Raw genomic sequence first — 21,965 nt, forward strand, 5'->3', positions numbered from 1 at the left:
ATGTGAAGCCCTTTGAGACTGTTTATGATTTAGGGCTATACAAATAAACTTGACTTGGCATCCATCCATCCATCCATCCATCCATCCATCCATCCATCCATCCATCCATCCATCCATCCATCCATCCATCCATCCATCCATCCATCCGCCAACAGCAAAAAAGAAGATGATGCAACATTGGTCTGCAGAAGGTGGTTGGAAGGGGGGGTGGAGCGGTTCAGCTTTGCCTTTGTCCTCTGATGCAAAGTGGCGGCGGCGGCGGAGGAGGAGGCAGCGCTGGCCCGATCGCAAAGTGACACTCGAGCCGTTTGAAGGCTTTGACTTCCGACGACGTTGTTGCTCAAGCCGGAGAGAAAAGCACGTTCCGTCCTTACGATTGCCATTCCAGACGTTTCCATTGCAAATGGCTTCAAAGTTGCTTGATTCCAATGACATCATTCCCTCGCCAATAACCGCGAAAGGATGGTGTGCCAAAATCAAAGCAATCCACATCTTTGTTTCTTTTGAATGCGTTTGAAAGAAGGCGTGCTGATCGCGTTGTGATGCTCTTACGCAACCGCTGGACGAAGGATAACAGTCAGCGCGAGCATGACTTTTTTTGTTTTTCCAGATAGATGGCAAGTTGGGATGGGCACTTGATTGCCATCATCTTGCCGTGTTGTTGTTGTTGTTGTTTTTCCAGATCGATGGGAAGACGCGACGGGTACTTTACCGCGATCATGCCTTTTGCACATTGGCCTGCCTGCCTGCCTGCCTGCCTGCCTGCCTGCCTGCCTGCCTGCCTGCCTCGTTGGCCTGTTTGTCTTGAACTCTTGAACTATTTCACTGATGACGCTCGTAACAAAGTTGGTCGGTCGCTTTGCAACAACTTGGCGGCAGGCGCTTTGAGATCAAACGAAGCGAGCGTGGGCTGTGCGTGTCAAAGCGCCGTGACGTCACGCACCTTGCGGGTAGCAGGAAGCCCTCGCGTCCGACACTCATTCGATTCGCTTGTCGAGTCGGAGCAGCCAGCCAGCGCGCCAGCCAGCCCGCCAGCCCGCCCGCCAGCCCGCCAGCCAGCCAGCCAGCCAGCCAGCCAGCCAGCCAGCCAGCCAGCCAGCCATCCAACTAGCCAGCCCGCCCGCCAGCCAGCCCGCCAGCCATCCAACTAGCCAGCCCGCCCGCCAGCGCGCCAGCATGAAGCTCGTGACAATCACCCTGCTCTTGTTCGTCCACACGGCAGGTAGGAGAACTTTTTACACTTTGCAGTCCGATCCAAGTTGGTGACAATTGGCGAAGCGTCAAGCCGCCATTTTCACATCTCGAAGCCGTTCAATTGATTGTCATCACAAGTTGCTTTGAAAAAGGCCCACGTTGTTGCGACGCCTGCAATGTTTTGCGCCTTCCTTTTGCCAATTGCATTTAAAGGACGTCGTCGTCGATGGATGGATTGATTTTTCATCTGTCATATTGTTTTGATACTTTTGGCCAGCTCTCATCTCCTCGTACCAAGTCGTACGTATGTAGCGTGACAACGAAAGGCATTCGGAGCGCAAAATGGCTCTGCACAACAAAGCTCCATGCTCAAATCTATCTTGCGCCTTGAAGTAGCTTTGTGCCTGCTGGGTGTCCACAGTGCGAGTAAGAGCATGCGCTGGCCACCTCTGCTTTTCCAGATCTGACAAGTAACAACTGCGACGGCGTGAAGGATCAGGTGGTGTTCTGCGCAGCTGGCAGCAGCCTCAAAATAGAAGCTCCCGATACTGGCTACGCGTGGCACTTCGGAACAGCCAACGTCGCCGTCGACAGTGCTCTGAGCATAGACACATCCACAAAGGAGTTGACGGGCACCCTGGCAGCAAAGCACACTGGCGTGTACTTGGCCACCAAAGACAGTTCACCGACGGACAAGTTCACCATCATTGTGGATGCCGGTAAGTCGCGCGACTGTCGTCCGGGGTGGCTGCTTTTGGTGGGAAAACAGCAGCGCGCGCGCGCTCGCTCGCTCGCTCCAATTCAGCAAGATTGGCTGATTGTTGATTTTGGCAGCAAATTGAAAAGCGAGCCAGTCACTTGACGAGTCCATCTGCGTGCGTGTACTTTGTGATTTGACCGCCTGCGCTCGGATACTGGGGTGAATAACTCATACAACTGTTTTGGGCTTTCTCAGTCACGTGCACCAAAAACGAGGAATGCCAGGTCGGGACCGGTAGCTCCATACATTTGAACTCCGACCTGGGTAATGGTGTCTCGTGGACGTTGGCGGACGAGCCGATCGGGGACCCTGGCAATGATGACGCGCCCAAGTTCACCGCCGAGAAGAAAGAGTTGGGCCTCTTCAACGTGAAAAAAACTCAAAGCGGGAAGTACAAGGCCACGTTGTCACCATCCTCAGTTGAATTTCCAGTCACCGTCAGCGACAAAAGTAAGTTTGGCGCCGCGGCCCTCGCGCTCCTTTCGCTCGCCGCAAAGTGTCGACGGAGGTAGCCGCTCAAACGATTGAGTGACTACGACGACGGGATTATTGCGGCGGGCGGCGCGCGTCGAAGACAAAGAGCCGCCGCCGCCATTTTGTTCTCCGTTCAAACTAAGTGTTGTCATGGACTTGATCAATGCACGTTTTCACACCTTCAGCCTCTGTTCAGCCCGCCATTTTTTGGAAGGGCCGCCCTCCCCGACGACTGCGTTTGTTGTAAGTGAGAAAGTGCAAATGCCCGCCCTTGAAATTGACTCTCGTTTGTTTCCTCTTCCCAACAGCTCCCGTCTCCATGGCCAGCGTCAAGAAGGGAGTGGGAGTGGGCTGCGATGCGACCTTAGAGTGCGAGGTCACCGGTGATGCCAAAACCATCGAATGGACCAAGGACGGAACTAAGCTGACTCCTAAAGGGAAAACGTTGACCGTCGACAAGCAGGCTGCCTCTGCTCGCTACGTCTGCAAGGTCCAGGGCTACCACGGTGGTGCTGCGGTGACTAGCGCCCCCTTCCCCTACACCTACGCAGGTGAGTAAGGAAAGCACCATCCCAGAAAAATTGCAAAGCGCGACTTCCCCTGTTTTTGACAGTTTCCACGGTCAGCATCACACAGAACGCCCGTGTCCTCACGTGTGTCGCCGACGGTGCCGTCAAAAGCTGGGAGTGGCTGACGTTCGGAAACATGCCTGTCTCAGCAAGCGACGGCACAGTGGACAGTGATCCGTCCAAGTTCAATTTGGCCTCCGGGGCCAAAGGCCAGTTCAGTTGCAAGGTCACCGACTGCCAGGGCAATACCAAGTCCTCCCAGTTCTTGCCCGTCGGTGGAAACGTGGACCCCACCGGTACCCCCACCGGCGCGGGCGGCGCTACGAGTGAGTACTTGCACGTCAGTGGGTGGAGCCCCGCCCCGCCCCGCCCGCCCAGCCGCCAATGTTTGCCATCTTTGCTCTAGCACCAGGCGCAGCCACCCAGGGCACGTCCTGCTCTGTCGCTCTGTTGGTGATAAGCGTCCTCATTGAGCTCTACGTGGTGATGATGATGTAGACCGAGGCCGGCCGGCCGGCCGGGTGAGTCGCCGTTTTCCTTCCGTCCACCGTGGCCGCGCTGCCTTGCCTTGCCTTGCCTTGCCCTGCCCAACCCAACCGGCGGCTGTCTGTCTGCTTTTCCTCAGACGAGAAGATCCTGGAGGCCAGCGGCGCGCGGGCCCTTCCATTTTTCTCTTTCCATTCATTCAGCAATAAAAAGAATTTGTGTATCAGCAGCAAGAAGACCGGAAAAAAAGCACGAAACCCAGAAAGCAGCGGCTCGGGAGAAGCGGGAAGGCGGCGGCGGCGTTGACGGCGGCACGAGACCCTCGCTCGCACATCTGGAGGGAGGGCACCGGCGCCTGAGCGGTTGGCCTTGGACTTGTTTGCAGCAGGGGAGGGGCCGAGAGTGAAGCGGGAAAGCTTTGTTTTTGTTTGTGTTTTTTTGGTCTCGTTCAATTTTCTTCGACTTCTTCCGTCGATTATGATTTACAATGGACCATGTCACTCACCGTTAGCGTTGGGGAGGGAGGTTGGCAACGCGATTGGGTGACTCAATTGCGTGCTGCAATTGTTTGTTGGTTGGTCTTCAATTTACGCCGTTTATTAGCATGCTTACTACTCGAGTTATGATCAATTTATGATGTGGTTTACAATGGATGATGTCACTCAACCTTAGCATTGGGGAGGCAGGCAGGCAGTCAAACGTTTTGTTGGGACGCGCTGGAAGGTGGTCAACGTGACTGGCTCAATCGGACGATTGGGTCAATTGGATGGTGCAACTTTGGCATTTGCTTTCAACAAATGCAGCATCGCGAGGCATCGCGTTGCATTGGATGGCGGTGCAATTGCGCGAAGGGATTGCCGTGAACTTGGATGGTGCAACTTTGCCTTGGTGTCATGTATGCGAAGGGATTGCCGTGAATTTGGATGGTGCGACTTTGCCTTGGTGTCATGTCCTGTATCCACTGGAAACCACAATAAAGTCTTTCTTCATTCCACTTGGTGGTGCTGTTTGATGATGTCAATGGCGCCGTCAACGGCGCGATGCATTGCGGGACATTTCCACAGATGGAGAAGACGAGCACAGAAGGAGTGGCCCGCCGCCGCCTCCACAGCGATTGATGGAGGAAACTTTCTGAGAAGATTGAATGGCCCGCCGCCGCCGCCTCCACAGCGATGAATGGAGGAAACTTTCTGAGAAGATTGAATGGCCCGCCGCCGCCGCCGCCGCCGTGGAAGAAACTCTCTTGCAAGCGCTGTGCAATCAGACAGGTGGCATTTTCCGACCCAACTTTCTTGCATGCTCTCTTCCATCAAATTGAGACTTTTTTGGGTCTTTCTTGCCCAAAGACAGGCGGAAGTTTTGTTTCAAATTTTCACGCATGCGCTTTTCAGTCCAATTATTTTTTCTTTTCGACAAGTGGCATTTTTGTATCAACTTTCTTGCATGGGCTCTTCAATCGAACGGAAGGGACTTTTTTTGTGGGGGGGGGGGGGGGTTGCAGCCTGCTCCGCATATCGTACTGTAGTTTCATCCACTCGCAGTACGCTAGAGGGCGGCGGAGCACACTGACGCTGGCTTTGTTCTTCAAACCCAATTCTACGAGTTAGGCAGAAAAAATAAATACATCACTAAAAGTCCCCCAAGTGTCGCCCTAGGTAATGGGCCTCGTCTGCCTTGTGCTAGAGCCGCCCTTGTCAACGCCGCAGTATAAACTAGCGAGGACTCGAGACATGAAATACAATGCATTTATTTGCCGGACAAAAGAGATATCTGTTCGAAGAAGTTTCGACATTTTCAAATGGAACTATTCCCAAAATATCCCCGTGGCGACAAGACAGAAGGAAGCATTTTCCCCAAACGCTTTTCCCCCTTTCTTTTCTTTCAGAATTTGCCGTCGGCGCTACGACGCTGGAGCTTCTCGGGGTTGTTAGAAGCCATGTGCGAGAAGTCTCTGAAGATGTGCTGGCAGGTTTCGTCACCTGTGCGACACAAGAGAGGTAAACCCAATGACCCCAAAAATAGGAAGAGTACAAGAAGACATAAATAACCCCCAAGAAGTCTACTGCTAGCAAGAATACATAGGTCAATAAGCCCCCGAGAAGTCTACGGATAGAAACGTAAAGGGCCACTAGACGGCGCCGCCGTCTGGAAATGCACGCAGAAGAAGAGCGAGCGTGTTGGCGGAAAAACATTGAAAAGTAAGTCAACGATACAAACTCGTTTAGACTAAAGACAGGCAGGCGTTCAGACTGCAACAAGGTTTCCCAAAACCTTAACAGATACAAAGCGGATCAATTTTCAAACTTTGCGTCTATTTTAGGTTTTGGCCTCGGAGCGGGACACGTAGGGAGCAGCACGCGTGCGCCAAAATGCACTTTACCTGGTACTTTGCGGCGGGCAGGTGGCACGCTGCACAAACGGGTGAGACTACAACCATGACTCGGGCGTGCAAAGACACACAAAGTCCAAAATGCTGACCGACCGCCAGGGTCTCTTTGTTTAGTTTTTAAACAAGCGCACGCAAAACCAGGTTACAAGAAGCAAGCCTGAAAAGCAAAAGCACAACGCTTGACCACAAAGGCTGCAACACAAAAGTAAGCATGCTTTCGACTGACTCGCTCGCTCGCTGACTGACTCACTGACTCGCTCGCTTGCTCGCTGACTGACTGACTGACTGACTGACTGACTGAATGACTGACTGACTGACTGACTGACTGACTGACTGACTGACTGACTGACTCACTGACTCACTGACTCACTGACTCACTGACTGACTCACTGACTCACTGACTCGCTCGCCCGCTCGCTAACCCTAACCCTGTTTCATTCCATTTTCACAGTGTTTTGAATTTTGGCCCAGAGCCATACGCTTAAGTGGCAGAAGGAATGGTGATCGTAGAAGAGTCTGTGTTGTACTGTGGTCATGGATTCTGAATGAGAAAGTGGATTTTCACGCTTTCCCGAAGGAGGCGGAGTTCTCTTCACAGCCCATCTCCAATGCCATTTGACATTGCAACAGTATAAATACGCATCGTCAAAAAACAAAAAAGGTGACACTGTAAAGCCAGTGTTTTCAGTTGGGTGAAGGGGGAGAAGAAAAAGCCAAACAAAAGCCCCTTTCTGTCAGACTCGTTGAACTTCTCATCTTGTGCTCCCACTCATATGGTTCCTGAACGCCTGCAGGCTCTTCTTGGATTGGACCTGCCCTCTCCCTGCCCCAGTGCCCCCAGGCGGCGCCTGCCCCTTGGAGAGACCTGAGTTTCCTAGGGATCCATCCAGCGCCTGCATCTCCCTGTTCATCTTGGCGATTCGGAGTCTGCGGGGATAAAAAGAGCGTCGGGCAAGTTTTCCCTTTCGCCATCAAGTGGCAAATTTGTTCCTGATGCTCACAAAGTGACAATGTCGGCGTTGGCGTTGTCCACGGCGATCGTTACGGGGTCCTTTTGGTTTTTGTCTCTGGCGTCGTAGTCCGCGCCGCGTTTCAGGAAGAGGCACACCAGCCTGAGTTCACACACAAGCCCGTATAAAATCGAAATGTCGCACCATCGGCCCTACTCGCTGGTTCCTGTGGAAACGTTCAATTAGCTTGCTCGCTGTCACGCGTCAAGAACCTGGGCTTGTCCGTGCAACTATTTGAAGACTACAAATGTCTTCAAACGCTCCAGTTTTGACTGACTGACTGACTGACTGACTGACTGACTGGCTGACTGACTGACTGGCTGGCTGGCTGGCTGGCTGGCTGGCTGGCTGGCTGGCTGGCTGGCTGGCTGGCTGGCTGGCTGGCTGGCTGGCTGGCTGGCTGACTGGCTGGCTGGCTGACTGACTGACTGACTGACTGACTGACTGACTGACTGACTGACTGACTGACTGACTGACTGACTGACTGACTGACTGACTGACTGACTGACTGACTGACTGACTGACTGACTGACTGACTGACTGACTCACTCACTGACTCACTGACTGACTGACTCACTCACTCACTGACTCACTGACTGACTGACTCACTCACTCACTGACTCACTGACTCACTGACTGACTGACTGACTGACTGACTGACTGACTGACTCACTCACTCACTCACTCACTCACTCACTCACTCACTCACTCACTCACTCACTGACTGACTGACTGACTCACTGACTCACTCACTCACTCACTCACTCACTCACTCACTCACTCACTCACTCACTCACTCACTCACTCACTCACTCACTCACTCACTCACTCACTCACTGACTGACTGACTGACTGACTGACTGACTGACTGACTGACTGACTGACTGACCGTTGCCAATGTGCTGACAGACTGTTGCGAAAATGCTAACAGTTGGTCCGCTGACATATAGCAAGAGTGGGAAATGCTTGAACTTGGTGCCGTGTGCTCGCCGAGGCTACGATGCTAACGCTTGTTATGCTAACTCGAAGACACGAGCTGAAAAAGTTCTAAGAAGAAGAATTGACCCAATGCTAAAAATATCTGGCATCAGATACAGTCATCAGCCGTTCTTTTCGAAAACGGACATCATTAGCCAAGCGTCGTCTTTCCATCACAGATGTGTGTGTGTGCGCGCGCTTTTGTACCCGGTGTGACCCAATATGGTGGCGTGGTGAAGCGGACCTCTCCCATTTCTGTCCGCCTGGTTGACGTCAGCGCCGTTCTGCAGCAGGAATTCGCACGCCGCCAGAGCATTCTGCTCGGAGAGGAAGGAAGGAAGAAGGAAAAAAACAAACAAAAAAAAAGCTTCCCAACGATGGCCGGCCGGTGCGGAGGCGCACTCCGGAGGAACCCTCACCACCGAGACGGCCTGGATCAGCGGCGTGCAGGCCTCCTCGGCCGCGTTGACCCAGTTGACGTTGGCGCCGTGGGCCAACGCGTCGGCCATGACGGGGAAGTTCTGCAGGGCGGCCGCGCGGTACAGCAGCGCCCCGGCATGAAGGCCGCTCAGATCCTCCTCTTCGTCATTGGCATCTAAGGTACAACGCAAATATCGACAGCGTCGGGAACTTGGTTTGGTTTTCTTTTGGGGCTTTTTTCAAGCGTGCGTGAACGCCCACCTCTGCGGGACCCCGTGTCGTGCTTTTGGACCTCAGTGGGGCTCGACACTACAAAGGACAGACAGACAGAGAGAGAGCGAGAGAGTGAAAGAAAGACAGACAGACAGACGTGTGACAAGGCAGGCGTCTCGTCGGCGGCTCCGTCGTGCGTTACCCAATCGCGGCAGGGTGGCTCGGCTCGGTTTAGGTCGGAGCGGCGGTCGCTGCGCGCTGCGGTCTTGCGTGGCCGCCCGCTTCCTTTTATCGCCCGGGCGCTTCTGCCACCTGTTCTGACCCGCCGTCTCCGGCAGCTTTTGGATGAACTTCTTGTCCACGTATTTGGAGCGGATCCAGGCCTCCTTGTCCCCCCTGGCGAGACGCGCACCGGGGAACGCTCTCGTCAAACGGATTAGAACGATCACGAGTGCCGAGAGGATGCGGTCGCGGCGCCAGACAAGGACTTGCTTCTGCACTTCCAAACGACGACGCAATGTTGCGCCGTCGTGTGCCCACGGCCCAAAAATGGCACGCGGCCAGAATCGTGTGGGCTTCTGAGCTGCAATCTGCCCAAAGCTGCTCCAAATCTACCTGGGACTGGAGGCGAGGGGCTTCTTCAAGGTGATCTGCTCAATCCGGGCCTCGTAGATGCCGTTGATGACGCCGTTGCCCAATTCGCACATCAGCTGCAAGGCACACCGAGACCTCAGTCATCTCGAGCCGCTCACACAAGAAGAGAATCCCTTACCTTAATGAGTTCCGGCTCCCACGAGTCCAGCGTGAGGGAGCGCACTTTGGAGAAGTGGACCCCCAGGCTCCTGAAAGAGAGCAAGTTGGTGCGCCTCTTGGTGCAAGTTGGTGCGCGGGTCCAGGCGCCTGCATACCTGTGTATGCCCGAGCACACGATGCACAGAGTGATGCCGAGGTTGATGGAAGCCCAGTCGGGATCCGGCGCGGCGCAGTCGCAGCACTCGCCGTTCCCGGCAATGGCCCGGACCTCCTCCAAGGCCTTGAAGCCCTCGTCCCCTTCACCGTCGGCGGGGTTTCCCGTCGACACCGAGCTGCGGCGCCGCCGCTGCGAGACACGGCCACACGGTCGACGAGGGGAGGCGACGGGGCGCGTCTCACCGCCGGCCGGCAAATTCTCACCGGACTGCGTTGGACGTCCCTGCGCTCGTGATAGGCCGAGGCGATGCTGTTCTGCACGGCGGCGATCCACGTCTGCTGCTGCCTCTCCGAGTCGGCCTGTAACAGACAGCTTCTGCGCCCGCCTTAGAGTCGGCCGGCGGGACTCCGTTGTCGCCGGGCGGGACTCACTTGGACGGGGAGACCACTTCCAAACAGAAGCGCCGCTCGCTCTCGCCGTTGGGCTTGACCGTGCACAGACGCAAGTCCTCCACCACCACCGTGGGCTGGTCCTGAGAGACGGGCAGACCGCCGAGACCCCTTTTGGCTGCGTTCCCCCTTTTGCCCAGAGCAACAAGAGTCCTCTTTGTTTGCTTACCTTGAATTTCTTCTGATACACCAGCTGATTCTTCTGAATGGAGAACCAACGCCTGAGGGAGACATGGAGGGAGGGAGGGAGACATGGAGGGAGGGAGGGAGACATGAGAAGAAGAAGAAAAGATCACAAGAGCTCTTTTTCTTTTTTTAAACCTGTTCCATGTCTTGAAGGCGTTGCTGGCCCGTTTGTAGAGGTAGCCTTCCATGGCAACTCCGTCGGCGGCGTCCGGTTTGAAGTCCATGATGGAGTCGTCGTAGGAAACATCCTGGAAAGCCCCGAATCCATTTTTAGCTGACTTGATGTCTTTCGAAACTCCAGAATGCAATTCTCCTCAAAAATATGCTCAAGAGCTGACGTAGAGCTTGAAAGTGAAAAATGAGTCTGATGTCATTTCCACTCTTTCACTGCCGTTGACGCATATAGACGTCAAAGTTGTATTTCTATGGCAGCCCAGATGAAATACAACTTTGACGTCTATATGCGTCAATGGCAGTGAATGAGTTCAAATGTGCCCATTTATTGTGAAATGTTATTGTGAATTTGGAATGATGCTTTGAGAATTGTGGAAGGGAGAAAAACAGTACATCGATGACATATAAATATTTCAAAACATTGAATGCTTTGAATTGGTTGAAAAATGGTTGGAGTAGAATTGTTGAGAAAGTGTCCAAATCTTCGCAATTTGACGTTGCGATGCTTTGAACGAACCTTTTTCTTGATGGCGGCGTGCCTTTGCTCCATGTCCCTCTTCTCTCGGGCTGAATTCAGGACAAACTGCCGATGCTGTTGAAACAGAGCAAAAAGGCCAGATGGGGGGGGGGGGGAGGCAAGCCGCTCATTCTCGTCTTCTCCTTGCATCCGAACACGACAAGTTCATTTCCTGTCTTTTGACGGGCGGGCGGACGGAGTGTGTGATCTTGTGAACTATTTCCTGTTGTTGCTGGCTCTTTCCTGTCATGCTGGCAAGTCGTGTGCCATGCAAATGCTCTCAGGAAACTTTTGAAATCATCGCAGTCATGACAAGAACCACTTTTCAGATCCAACATTCAAATTGGAATATCACAAGAGTCAAATTATTGGGGGGGGGGGGTTACGTTAAATTCGGAATGTTAAGACATTAAAGATGCATGTTTTCAAGTCATACTTTCAAGATTGAGTTGTTTATTAAGTCTTATTTTCCACCTAAAGAGCCATATTGGATAATTAAGAATGATATTATATATAATGAATAAATAAAACAAATGGAATAATATATCGTCCTATATATAATATATATTATAATATATTTATATATACATATATATATATATATATATATATATATACATATTAAATATATGTATGTATGTATATATATATATATATATATATATATATACGTATGTATGTATATATATATATATATATATATATTAAATATTTGAGAGTAAAAAAAGTTGTAATATTGCATGAATATAGTGTGTGTTTTTTTTTTCTTTTTTCAAAAACAACAACAATCATCATCATAATTACCTCTTCACTTAGTTTTTGCCGATAATGGTCCAGTTCTGCCAAGGACTGGTAGCCGTTCTGGAACAGCTGTGCCTGAGCGTCCATTAGCGCCAACATCTAAAAATAGAAAAAAACCGCAATCTGTATTTCATTTTGCCCAACAAAATATGGATAAGATCAAATGCGATGCACGCAACGTGACAAGGTTGCACTCACGGCCATCAACAGCTCCGTCTTCTTTTTGGCTTCGATGATGTTAATCTGCGAGAAAAAGACAAAGGAGCTCCACTTAAAAAGTGCGGCCTCCAAACCTGTCGCCATGTCTTTGCTGACCTCCAGGACGTAGTCGAGGGCGCCCGATCGGAAGGCCCGGCGGGCGTGGAGCAGCGCGCCGCTGGCCTCCTCCACCTCGTGAGGCTTCCCGCGAGGCGCCTGAGCGTTCCTGGCTAGCGCCCCCTCCAGGGACTCGCTGCTACGCTCAAACTCCTTGCGCGCGTCCTTGAAGCGCCGCACGTCTCTGGAGAGAAGGCCAAATTGTGAAGGTGAGTGACCGGCCGCCCGCCCGCCACGCTGAAATTGAGCGGCTCCTCACTCTTTGACGAATGTCTGGAGCTTCGTCTTGACCGACTTCTGCGTGATGTCAATCACCTCCTGAAAGGACAACGTAGTACATGCAAGTTGAATATGGTCCAAGATGACTTGTAACTATTTAGTGCCCGAGCAGCGAACCAAATTTTGCACTCACGTCACACCTGAAGCAACATTTTATATTTTAAAAGGTAGAGTAGTTTATCAGAGCCCTACCAAATTTTGCTCTCACGTCACCCCTGGCAAAAAAACTGGATGTTGCCATACAAGAAAAGAGTGTAGCGCCCCCCAGAGTGGTTTATCAGAGCCCTACCAAATTTTGCTCTCACGTCACCCCTGGCAAAAAAAACTGGATGTTGCCATACAAGAAAAGAGTGTAGCGCCCCCCAGAGTGGTTTATCAGAGCCCTACCAAATTTTTCACCTACATTACACCTGATGAAACATTTTATATTTTAAAGTCGCCATGCAAAAAAGGGTCTGTAGCGCCCCCTAAAGTAGTTCATCAGAGCCCTACCAAATTTTGCACCAATGTCACATTTAATATTTTAAAGTCGCCGCACAAAAAAAGGGTCTGTCGCGCCCCCTAGAGTGGTTTATCTGTTTTGGCGAGTTCGACCCGAGACTACGAAAATTGTGTACGGATGTACGTACAAAAAAAGAAATATTTCAAACAAACCGCTCACCCCCTGCGCGTCCAAGATGACGGACAGTTTTTGGGAAAATTTCTGCAAGCATTCCTGTAAGAAGAAAAACAACATTATTTGGACTTGCACGGTTGGCCATCAGCGCGCGCTTCTCACCTCCATGGTGGTGTCCCCCGAGCAGTGCTGTCCCAGACTCTGGAGGCCCGTCACAAAGCTCTTGCTGGTCTGCTGGTAGACTCGGCCGGCCTCCAGCATGGCCTGGCATTGTTTCACCAGCTGCCGCACAAAAGCGCGTGTGCTGACAAATTGCTACTTAAGCTTTTTTTTTTTTTTTTTTGTACGGTCCATGTCAACAGACATTTTGTCTGCAGGTGGCCCATTTGGAGGCAAAGCAAGAAGCTGCTTTGATTGTCCATGACTAAAGTTAACTGTGACCACTCTCACAGCGGCGCAGTCCTCCCTCTCGCAGATCCGCCGCGCACCAAATTACCAACATTGTGTCTAGCCAGCTAGTCTAAATGAACTGGGCAGGGTTTTCTCATTCAAATTCTTATCTCATTCAAAGATTGAGCCCTACCATTTTGTTCTTAAAATAGCCCAAACTTTTTTTCCCCCATATTACAACTTAAAAACTCTTGAATCTTGAAATTTAGAATAAACGAATATGTAACAATTTTATTCACACAAACCTCACCTTGTCTAATCGGGTCTCGAGTTCACCCACATCAGCTTGGACGGCTTCAATTTCCGCTCTGAAATGCACGCACGCACGCACACACACACACACACACACACACACACACACACACACACACACACACACAGGCAATTTCATTTTTTTGAATTAGCAACCAGCAATTAGCAATTTTTTTTAATGAGCAACATTACTTTTGCATGCATTTTTTCCAATTTTTTTTCTTCAGAAATATGCTTTTTTTCCCCCTTTTTGGTAATTTTCCCGAAACTTTTTTCGAGAAACATTTTACCCTACATGTCATACATGTCACATATCAATATGATTCTGCTTTAAAATACCTTTATAATACATCATGCAACCGATGTATTCCTTTACATTCTCTTTCCGTATGTTTCCATATTTACATTTGACAGTACTGTAAAGAGGAGAAGTACAAAATGGGGAAAGGTTGTTTCTTGTGTCAATGCCAGTGCGGTTTCACACTTCCTGCAGCGCTCGGCTTGCTTCCTGTTCACCTCAACTGTCACCTGGCAACACAAGGCTGTGCTCTTTTTCAAGTGACAAAATGGCCACACTGCCATATACTTTTGTCCAACTTTTGTGGCATCTTTGTTTTTCTGCTCTCTCTGGGCACACTGTATGTGTGTGTGTGTGTGTGTGTGTGTGTGTTGCAAGTTTGAAAGATGCCAGATCAGCTGCAAAGCACAATACTGACTGACTGACTCAGACCCAGGGCACAGCCAAAATCTGCTCTTGCTTTCTTATATGCTTGCAACAGCACCATTTAGCACTACTTGCCTTGACATATGCCTCCACTTTATGGCTTTACATGCATATTATTAAATACACTACTATTATTACATTGCAAAAATCTCACGACACTCTACCAAATTGTCACACAAATAGATTTAGGTGCCAAGCGAAAACCGAGTTGAGGCAAAAACTTACTTTTGATTGAAAAGATGTGCACACGCACATACGCACACACGCACACCTAACCTATCACAAGACAAGGGCTTTTGTTACCTGAAGCGTGGGGAATCTTTCAAACACTCCTCAAAGTCCACTTTAATAGTCATAATCCTCTTCGTTTGAACGCAAAAAAAACAAATATAAAGTATATTAAATTAATCCAACGTCGTCGTGGCAAGGTTTACTTTGTCATTTCGTTTCCTGCAGTTCTTGGACTTGTTGAATTTGTGCGCCTAGTGTGCACGATGGATCTCGACCGACGTTTGACGCGTCATCGGAACACACACGCGCTCTCACACACGGTCATAGGGGTGTGTTTTTCTTGTCTGCCAACGAGTTTTTCTTCCCACGCAAAATCTAACACCACCCAGAGTGCGCCAACAAACAAGATGCAAACACACACACACACACACACAAAAAACCACGTACTTTCAAGCCGAGCCTTGATGCCACATGACTGACGTCACGCACCCCGGAATTGAGTCACATGGCTCAGATGAGCCATGACAGCGCTTTCTGTCGTGTAGAGTATTTGTTTTGGGCAAATTTCGTGCCGAAGATTCTTTGTGGAAAATAAGCGTCTGAAGCCAGGCAGTGTCAAATTGATCGTTAACTTTACAATTGCTTTTCTGTCTTGTCAAAATATGGGGTATGGAAAATGCTTTTTAAAATAGGAGTTTTGATTTTTGGTACCGCCCGTGTTCTTTCTTTTCATATACAATCGGTAAAGTATTACGCTGAGAGCTCTGAATGCCACGCGAATGACGTCACGCACCCATGCCAACAGAACCCTGAAGAGTCACGTGACTTTGATCTCGCTCGACGAACGTGTCGAGCTCCCTCTGCTGATCAAAAGCAGGCTCAACTCGTCATAAATATTCACTTTCTGCTCAAAAACAAACAAACAAACAAACAAACAATAGAAGCATAGATAGGTTGAAGGTAGACGAATGAAATTATTCAACTTTTTGACACATCGTATGCAAATAATTATCTTGGTCGGGTTTTCAAAACAGTATCTTTGAATGGTGACATACGTCCGGTTGCATGCTTTTATTCTGAAGAAAGTAAGCATGTTTCCGTTTATGTGACGCATCTTGTTGGGTTTGACTCCCCCACCCCCTCCGCGTGAAGCAGGAGCTGAGTGGCGTTTTCTCCAACCACTGGCCCTCGACCCCCACGCCCCCCGCCCCACAATGCGGCGGTGAAGTGGCGGAGAGCCCGGGAGACGGAGCTCGGACGGTGGCTCGACCAAGCCCCCACCCCGCCCCTCCTCCGGATCCACGATGTCGAACCGCAAGCACCGGGACAACCAGGAGATTTGCGCACGCAAGGTCCGGGAGCTGGCCCAGTCCGGAGTAAACAAACATTGCTTCGAGTGCAACCAGCCCGGTGTGACGTACACGGACGTGACCGTGGGCACCTTCGTGTGCACCTCGTGCTCCGGAATGCTGTGAGTAGCATCTGCATTCAGCCCCGTGTCATGCAATTGTTGTTGCAGCAGAGTGGAGCTCAAGAGGCAGGCAGGCAGGCAGGCAGGCAGGCAGGCAGGCAGCCAGCCAGCCAGCCAGCCAGCCAGCCAGGCAGGCAGGCAGGCAGGCAGGCAGGCAGGCAGGCAGGCAGGCAGGCAGGCAGGCAGGACCGGAGATTGCAGCACCGTCGCACACGCTGGTGCAATCGCCAGAGGTGCTTTCCACGCATGTTGACACACTCTCTGTCTTCCCACAGCCATTTAAAAGCAGTCCTCGGGTTCAAGGTTTGTTTCTTGCCGTCCCTTCCAGCAGCTCCTCTGGAGTGTGGGCGTGTGTATGTTGATATGTGTGGACACATTGATTTTGCATGTCCAGCCCACTCCTCGCACTCCACGGGCAAGGCCGGCCCGGGCAACCACTCACTGTTGTGTTTCAGCGTTGAGTCGATATTCTTGATCTCCAGCCTCAAGACCAGGACGCACTAACAGAACGATTGCGTCAACTCGGCCTCGGTAGTAACATGTACCGACGGTGTCCTACTCTTCGTGAGGACGCTAAGCTCGACATGAAGGATATCGAATAATCGTCGGTTTGAGCATCGATCCAGTCGTTTTATTACTAACGCGCTCTTTGTTCGCACAAGGTCCACTGTGGCATTTCTGCACACTAAAATGAGGTCAAACTACAAGTGAGGACAAAGAGTACACTAGTACTGGATGGAGCTTAAACCGGATGGAAAAGCTCTCAAAGAAATGCTCACACAGCCTTCCATAGAAAGCATGGATGAAGATTCCCACACATCAGAAGATGTTTCCACGCCCACCTGCTCTTTCCTCTGGCCGGAATGCCAACATATGAATTCCGCGTGTGTGTGGTGTTTTTTTTGGTTGTTTTTTAACCACTCGCCATCCTACCCCAGGCGAGGCCTCAACCCTCCGCACAGGGTCAAGTCCATCTCCATGACGACCTTCTCCCAACAGGAAGTGGAATTCCTCCAAAACCACGGCAACCAGGTGAGTGAGGCTGCAGCAAACCGGCCGCCGAATCCTCCCAAAAACGTCGGTCCGCCTTCTCCCGGGCTCTCCGGCATCGCATCCGGAGGAGTGCGGGCGATCGCAAACTGCTGATGTCTGTCCTCAGGTCGGCAGGAGGACGTGGCTGTGCGCCTTTGAGCCCAAGACAGATGGCTGCTCCGACATGAAGGACTCGCAGAAGTTCAAAGAGTTCCTGCAGGACAAATACGAGAAGAAGAAATGGTGAGCCGACACCCGAACACACATTCGCACAAAACATAAATTGTAAATCAATAAATCGACATACAGTGAAAAAACACAAATAAATAAACATAAATGAATGAAAAAACACAAATAAATAAATACAAAAAACGTTTTCGGGCGTTAACGTCCCACATCCGGCCGGCATTGTCAGACTTTTATTTGACAAATAAATAAATACAAAAAACATTTTCGGGCGTTAACGTCCCACATCCGGCCGGCATTGTCAGACTTTTATTTGTGAAGGCGGAACCAAGAGGTCCTTCTTCCCCGCAGCTTGTCACCTTTGGGACCACCTTGTCCCATCCAGTGACGTTCACCCCGTTTTTTCTTGCAGGCATTTTTCCAAAAATAAGAACCGGAGAGATGTGGAGGGACCTTGGAGCCCAGGTGTCCAGACCGTCCTGGTTCACGGCCCACTTGCCGGCCAGCCCCTTCACAACTTGCCTCCCAACGCCCGGCCCGCCAGGACGCTGGTGAGAGAGCCTCCCCGTCGCCGGTCGGGACGCCGACGACTCAGCCGCCGAGCTTTTCTTGCAGTCGCAGATGGCGCAGTGGGATCGAGCCTCGCCCGCTGACGCCCGGCCCGACGCCTTCACCGCGCGGCCCACGCGCTCCCAAAGCTTCCGGGATCCGTCGCTGAAAGGTATCGTCGCCGGTGGAACCGTAACCGTTTGACGACGATACCTTTTCAAAATGTTTTTTTTTTTTTTTCCCCTTCCGTAGAACAGAACGTGTGCGGGATTGAGAGACAGCGGCCGGGCTCCTTAACTTCAGCTCACCCGCCTTCCTTCCCCGCCCTCCCCCGTCCTTCAGGTGGGCGTCCTAACGGCGTTCTGCTCCCTCTTGATGGGTCCTTTCAGATTAACGCCCTTTTCTGCCTTGTGTCTCCTTGACCTCGTAGCCGCTAGTTCTTTCAAAAAACACTTCACGTTAGGTAAGACCCGTCCCACCGGTCGGTGCATTTGCTGTCTGCTGAACGTCCGTAAGCTACGCGTCGAGTCCTTCGCCGCGCCGGTCCTCGCGTTGCTATTTTTAGGCGGCCGCGGCTGCTGCCTGTGGTCAGCGGTGGGCTGCTGATATTTCACTCTGCGTCGGCGGCAAAGCACTTAAAAATAAATATGTGGGGCACCGCTGTAATCCGGCAGCGCCTACACATTCGCTTTTCCAAAAATACTCCTTAGTGTCGCTCCACAACGGCCGCTAGTCGCACGTATTGAACACGTGGAACGAGTTTGCTATTTTAAGGTGATTTCCAGAGTATAGCTAATTGCTTACTTTTTAATAAAACAAAATACTACTTTTAAAAAAGTAATAATAAAAATGTTACTGCTCAGGGAACAAAAAAGACTGGCTTTATCAGATGCTAGCATGCTGTGTTGTGGCCAATGGTTGCTGCACGCTGAGATGCTAACCATGCTAACCCCTCCTTTTTTTTTTTTTTTACTGTCGCGATGGTGTTTGTGGGCTGAAACAACATAGTAGAAAACTTGCTAGACTATAGAAAGTCGAACATATTCACCACATCGTCGCTTCAGCACTTTCACACTTTATATTAGCAAGCTGATCTGTTAGTATTTCAATTTGATTTTGAGCTTGTAGCTAGTTGATAACAAGTGGAAACAAAAGAGAGGCTTTATCAGCTGCTAGCATGCTCTGTGGATAATGTCCGCTACCCGCTAAGATGCTAACCTTGCCGGTCGTTGGTTTTTGTGTCTATTTTCTTTGTATCTCCTCTTGCAGCATGAAAACTTGCCCTGACTAAGCACTTAGGGTGTTTGTTTGTATTCACGTTGGGATGTTGGTGTTTGATGATCTTTGTCCGGGGCTTTTTCTTATTATTTTTAATTTTTTTTTTTTTTCATGTGTCGGTCCCAGGTCGCACGGTGTCAACATCGGGCGCCACGGGGCCCTTCAGAGCCTTCCCCAAATCTCTCAGCTTGGACTTTGGAGGTCTGAAACAGCTGCAGCCCCCTCGTCCTCACTCTCTATCCCAGCAGCAGCAGCAGCAGCAGCAGACCACGGCCAACGCCCAGGACAGGTACGCTGCGGTGTCCCAACTGGATAGCGTCTTCTCGGACACAGGTATGCCACTGTCGACCGCCAATTCACCTCACCGTTTAGGGACACCCCACTATGTACAAAAAAAGTGACGATTCATTTCATTTCTAAGTTTTCAGCGAGGGGATCCAAACACTATTTCCCCCCCCACAGCAGAAATCCGCAGTCAGTTGTAGTAACGCTCGTATCGGCAGGTTGGATTTAATAAAACGTAGCAGTGGAGTCTGCGTGTGATCCAGATTGTCACGGCTTGCTCAGCTAGATTGCGTAACGTCCTTCCTCCAAATGCCAAGGCTGTTAGCCGCTGAATTATGCTCATTGTTTTCTCCCCATCGCGCAGTTAGCTTCAAAGGAGCCCCTTGACTCGTTTTAATCGGTTTAAAATCAGCTGCTTTTGACTCGTCAAGGTGGCTTTTTTTTGTGTGTGTGTGTTGAGGAAGTGAGATTGTTCCCTGGCTCAGTTAAAAGCATTTTTTTCTTCATTCCAGTATTCGATATGAACCCTGTTTTTAATTTGAAGTGAAAAAGTCCGTGTGAACTGTTTGTCTGCAGCACCACCTGCTGGGCCTCCACAGTATAGCACCTTGTTTGGCAGCCGGATCTCTTCTAGCTCCACTCCGGCCAGGCATGTATTTACTGATTAATTAATTGATTTATTTTTCATTTATTTTATTTGTTGGAGGGTTGAAATTTTCACTTCTCTGCCCTTTTCTGAATCACCTAAATTCTTCACCTCTTTTCCCACCAGCTCCCCGGGTGTTGATCCGACTTCTGCCTCACAAACATTCACAGGTAAGCTGAACACGATTTGATATCCTCATTATTTGCTGAAAAACTCGTGGATTCACTCATTTGCACTCGGGCTAAAGCAATAAAATGGGATGCAGCGGATGCAATCAAGTGGAATTTATTTGTTGATGATTGTTTTTCTTAGACCAATTCTTTTAGTGAGGGTCCTAGAATGCACCCAAAAACTCAAACTAAGAGTATGATTGTGCTTCTCTTGCCACTAATAGTCTATTCCACTTTCTATTTTCATATGTATATTCCAAAAGTTGAGTTCACTGACTTACTGTCTAACCTTTGTGGTTTGTGCTAGTACACACATTTGTTTGCCCGTGTGTAACATTGCCTTAGTTAGTGCTAGCATGTTGTCGAGGCTACTATGCTAGCTAATATGTGTTTGTGTGTGTGCACCCTAGCGTTCCCCAACCCGTTCAGCTCAGGCGCCACTTGCCAGCAGCCCGCTGCACTCTCCCCCAGTAACCCTTTCAGCAGTTCCCCAGGAGGTGATTTTTTCTTTTTTGTTAGTTTTGTTTTGGAGCGGGGGGGGGGTTGTCCGCAGTCCTGCCGCCTGAGCGACCAATCCCAAACGTTGTTTCCCCAGGCGACGGCGCTTTGGTCACCTCGCCCACGTCAGTGTTCCCGCCGCCTGCCTCCTTTCCTCAAGAGGGCGCCAATAACCAGGAAGCCAACGGTAAAGTGCACTTGAATTTCTCATTCAAATTTGTAGGGCAGCGTTATGCGGACAACCCAAACTGAAGAGGCTTGTTTGAGCACCGCAATAACCAGAGGAGGATAAAGAATATATGCCTTTATTTATTTATTTATTTATTTTCATGTGATCTGCTCTCTGAAATGTTTTCAGGCTTCGCCGCCTTCCCCGCGTGCGACTCGCAACCCAAAGTCCCTCGGCCCATGTCGGTGAACCCTTTTACCGTGAGTACTCCTTTTTTGTACAAATCGGACGAGGCGCCATCAAGCAACTTCCTTTAAGGCTCGCTCTCTTTCAGGGGAACGTTTACCCCAGTCGCGGCACGTCGCGAAACCCTTTCATCTGACTAAGCTCCTCCCCTCAGCCGTCTGTCTTTGGGAGAAGTGGACTGTAGTAGTCGCCTCTGCCTCGTCAATGCCTCTGGAGTATTTTCCTCCTCGTCCCAATGTCCCCGTATTTATGTGTTTATTTGTGTGTGTGTGTGTGTTTAAAAAAAAAAAAAGCCTGAATGTAATTATGACTTCAACAAGCAAGATCTACTCTGATGCCTCTAGCATATTTTTTTAAATTTTTTTTTTTGGGGAGGAGGGCAGAAATATACACTCAAAGCATCGCTACTTTGCTTTCACCCCCTCCCTGCTCCCAAAAAAAAAATCTAACTAAATTTTCTGTTTTTAAACCTAATAAGCAAAAGATAAAGTCAAAGTTTTTGAAGGATCGCCGCCTTAAAGCCTGTCTTCTGTTTGTTTTTCTTTCAAAGATGTTAACCACTGCCAGGCTGCATGAGTTTTGAGGGCTAAAAAATATACAACTAAAAAAAAAAAGCTACTGAATGTAAAAAAGAAAAAAGCTGTTAAAGAAAAACTTATAATACTGTATCAAACAATAGTGCATCTACTGGACCAAAATGTTTTTTTTTTTTTTTTTTTTTAACATGGGGGTTTACTTAAGGATTGTTTTAACCACGTCTTTGTCATGGCAAGTATTCATAAAATCCGTTTGACCCTTTACTGCTGCGTAAGCGAGTGTTGCTTTCCAGAAAATAAAAGCTCTTTTACACCAAGTCCCTTCTGGATTTCTCCGCAAGGGGTCGCACGTTGCCCGTTTTCCCCAAAGCCTCGAGGTTACTTTGGGATGCGTGTTGCATAACGCGCAGCCTGCTTTAGCAATAGAACTCCTATTTTAGAAAGGCCGACGGAATTGTGGGATGCATTGCTTGCTTTGTGCTTGTGCTCAAATTACGCCATA

General features: G+C 50.0%; 3 protein-coding genes across 21 annotated transcripts; 2 read left to right on the forward strand and 1 right to left on the reverse strand.

The window, feature by feature from the left end:
- Positions 1 to 1,075: 1,075 nt before the first annotated feature.
- On the forward strand, positions 1,076 to 4,477 carry LOC125991420 (uncharacterized). Of its 4 annotated transcripts, XM_049759321.2 has the most exons (8): positions 1,076 to 1,121; positions 1,170 to 1,222; positions 1,656 to 1,913; positions 2,150 to 2,404; positions 2,737 to 2,979; positions 3,042 to 3,323; positions 3,404 to 3,518; positions 3,623 to 4,477. In XM_049759321.2, exons 2-7 carry the CDS (start codon positions 1,177 to 1,179, stop codon positions 3,493 to 3,495), a joined length of 1,176 nt encoding a protein of 391 aa, XP_049615278.1. In that variant the 5' UTR covers positions 1,076 to 1,121; positions 1,170 to 1,176; the 3' UTR covers positions 3,496 to 3,518; positions 3,623 to 4,477. The 4 variants fall into 4 exon arrangements, with proteins under 4 accessions (XP_049615278.1, XP_049615299.1, XP_049615271.1 ...); XM_049759342.2 differs by having other exon boundaries at positions 1,076 to 1,222; positions 3,714 to 4,477; XM_049759314.2 differs by having other exon boundaries at positions 1,077 to 1,222.
- A 737-nt stretch (positions 4,478 to 5,214) lies between these two features.
- acap1 (ArfGAP with coiled-coil, ankyrin repeat and PH domains 1) lies at positions 5,215 to 14,868 on the reverse strand. 12 transcript variants are annotated; one of them, XM_049759201.2, is made up of 23 exons: positions 14,470 to 14,832; positions 13,441 to 13,498; positions 12,903 to 13,022; positions 12,786 to 12,839; positions 12,105 to 12,163; positions 11,846 to 12,029; positions 11,729 to 11,773; positions 11,534 to 11,629; positions 10,730 to 10,804; positions 10,174 to 10,286; positions 10,022 to 10,073; positions 9,835 to 9,935; positions 9,667 to 9,778; positions 9,402 to 9,592; positions 9,266 to 9,335; positions 9,109 to 9,203; positions 8,696 to 8,889; positions 8,542 to 8,589; positions 8,280 to 8,455; positions 8,068 to 8,177; positions 6,874 to 6,984; positions 6,738 to 6,799; positions 5,215 to 5,462 (listed from the first exon to the last, which is right to left on the reverse strand). In XM_049759201.2, the coding sequence occupies exons 1-23, from the start codon at positions 14,520 to 14,522 to the stop codon at positions 5,365 to 5,367; spliced, it is 2,277 nt and encodes a 758-aa protein (XP_049615158.1). In that variant the 5' UTR covers positions 14,523 to 14,832; the 3' UTR covers positions 5,215 to 5,364. The 12 variants fall into 12 exon arrangements, 11 of the variants coding, with proteins under 11 accessions (XP_049615158.1, XP_049615149.1, XP_049615133.1 ...); XM_049759192.2 differs by having other exon boundaries at positions 9,402 to 9,595; XR_007489234.2 differs by having other exon boundaries at positions 5,864 to 6,799; positions 8,068 to 8,455; positions 9,402 to 9,595; positions 14,470 to 14,834.
- Positions 11,907 to 21,780, forward strand: agfg2 (ArfGAP with FG repeats 2). Of its 5 annotated transcripts, XM_068650467.1 has the most exons (15): positions 11,907 to 12,054; positions 15,553 to 15,868; positions 16,807 to 16,900; positions 17,028 to 17,143; positions 17,499 to 17,637; positions 17,702 to 17,807; positions 17,888 to 17,977; positions 18,066 to 18,098; positions 19,040 to 19,246; positions 19,775 to 19,847; positions 19,971 to 20,014; positions 20,425 to 20,511; positions 20,610 to 20,699; positions 20,871 to 20,941; positions 21,016 to 21,780. In XM_068650467.1, the coding sequence occupies exons 2-15, from the start codon at positions 15,702 to 15,704 to the stop codon at positions 21,061 to 21,063; spliced, it is 1,365 nt and encodes a 454-aa protein (XP_068506568.1). In that variant the 5' UTR covers positions 11,907 to 12,054; positions 15,553 to 15,701; the 3' UTR covers positions 21,064 to 21,780. The 5 variants fall into 5 exon arrangements, with proteins under 5 accessions (XP_068506568.1, XP_049615230.1, XP_049615240.1 ...); XM_049759273.2 differs by lacking the exon at positions 11,907 to 12,054 and having other exon boundaries at positions 15,495 to 15,868; XM_049759283.2 differs by lacking the exons at positions 11,907 to 12,054; positions 18,066 to 18,098 and having other exon boundaries at positions 15,497 to 15,868.
- Positions 21,781 to 21,965: the final 185 nt, after the last annotated feature.

Source organism: Syngnathus scovelli, chromosome 1 (assembly GCF_024217435.2).
Source record: "Syngnathus scovelli strain Florida chromosome 1, RoL_Ssco_1.2, whole genome shotgun sequence".
In the NCBI taxonomy this organism is placed as follows: Eukaryota; Metazoa; Chordata; class Actinopteri; order Syngnathiformes; family Syngnathidae; genus Syngnathus; species Syngnathus scovelli.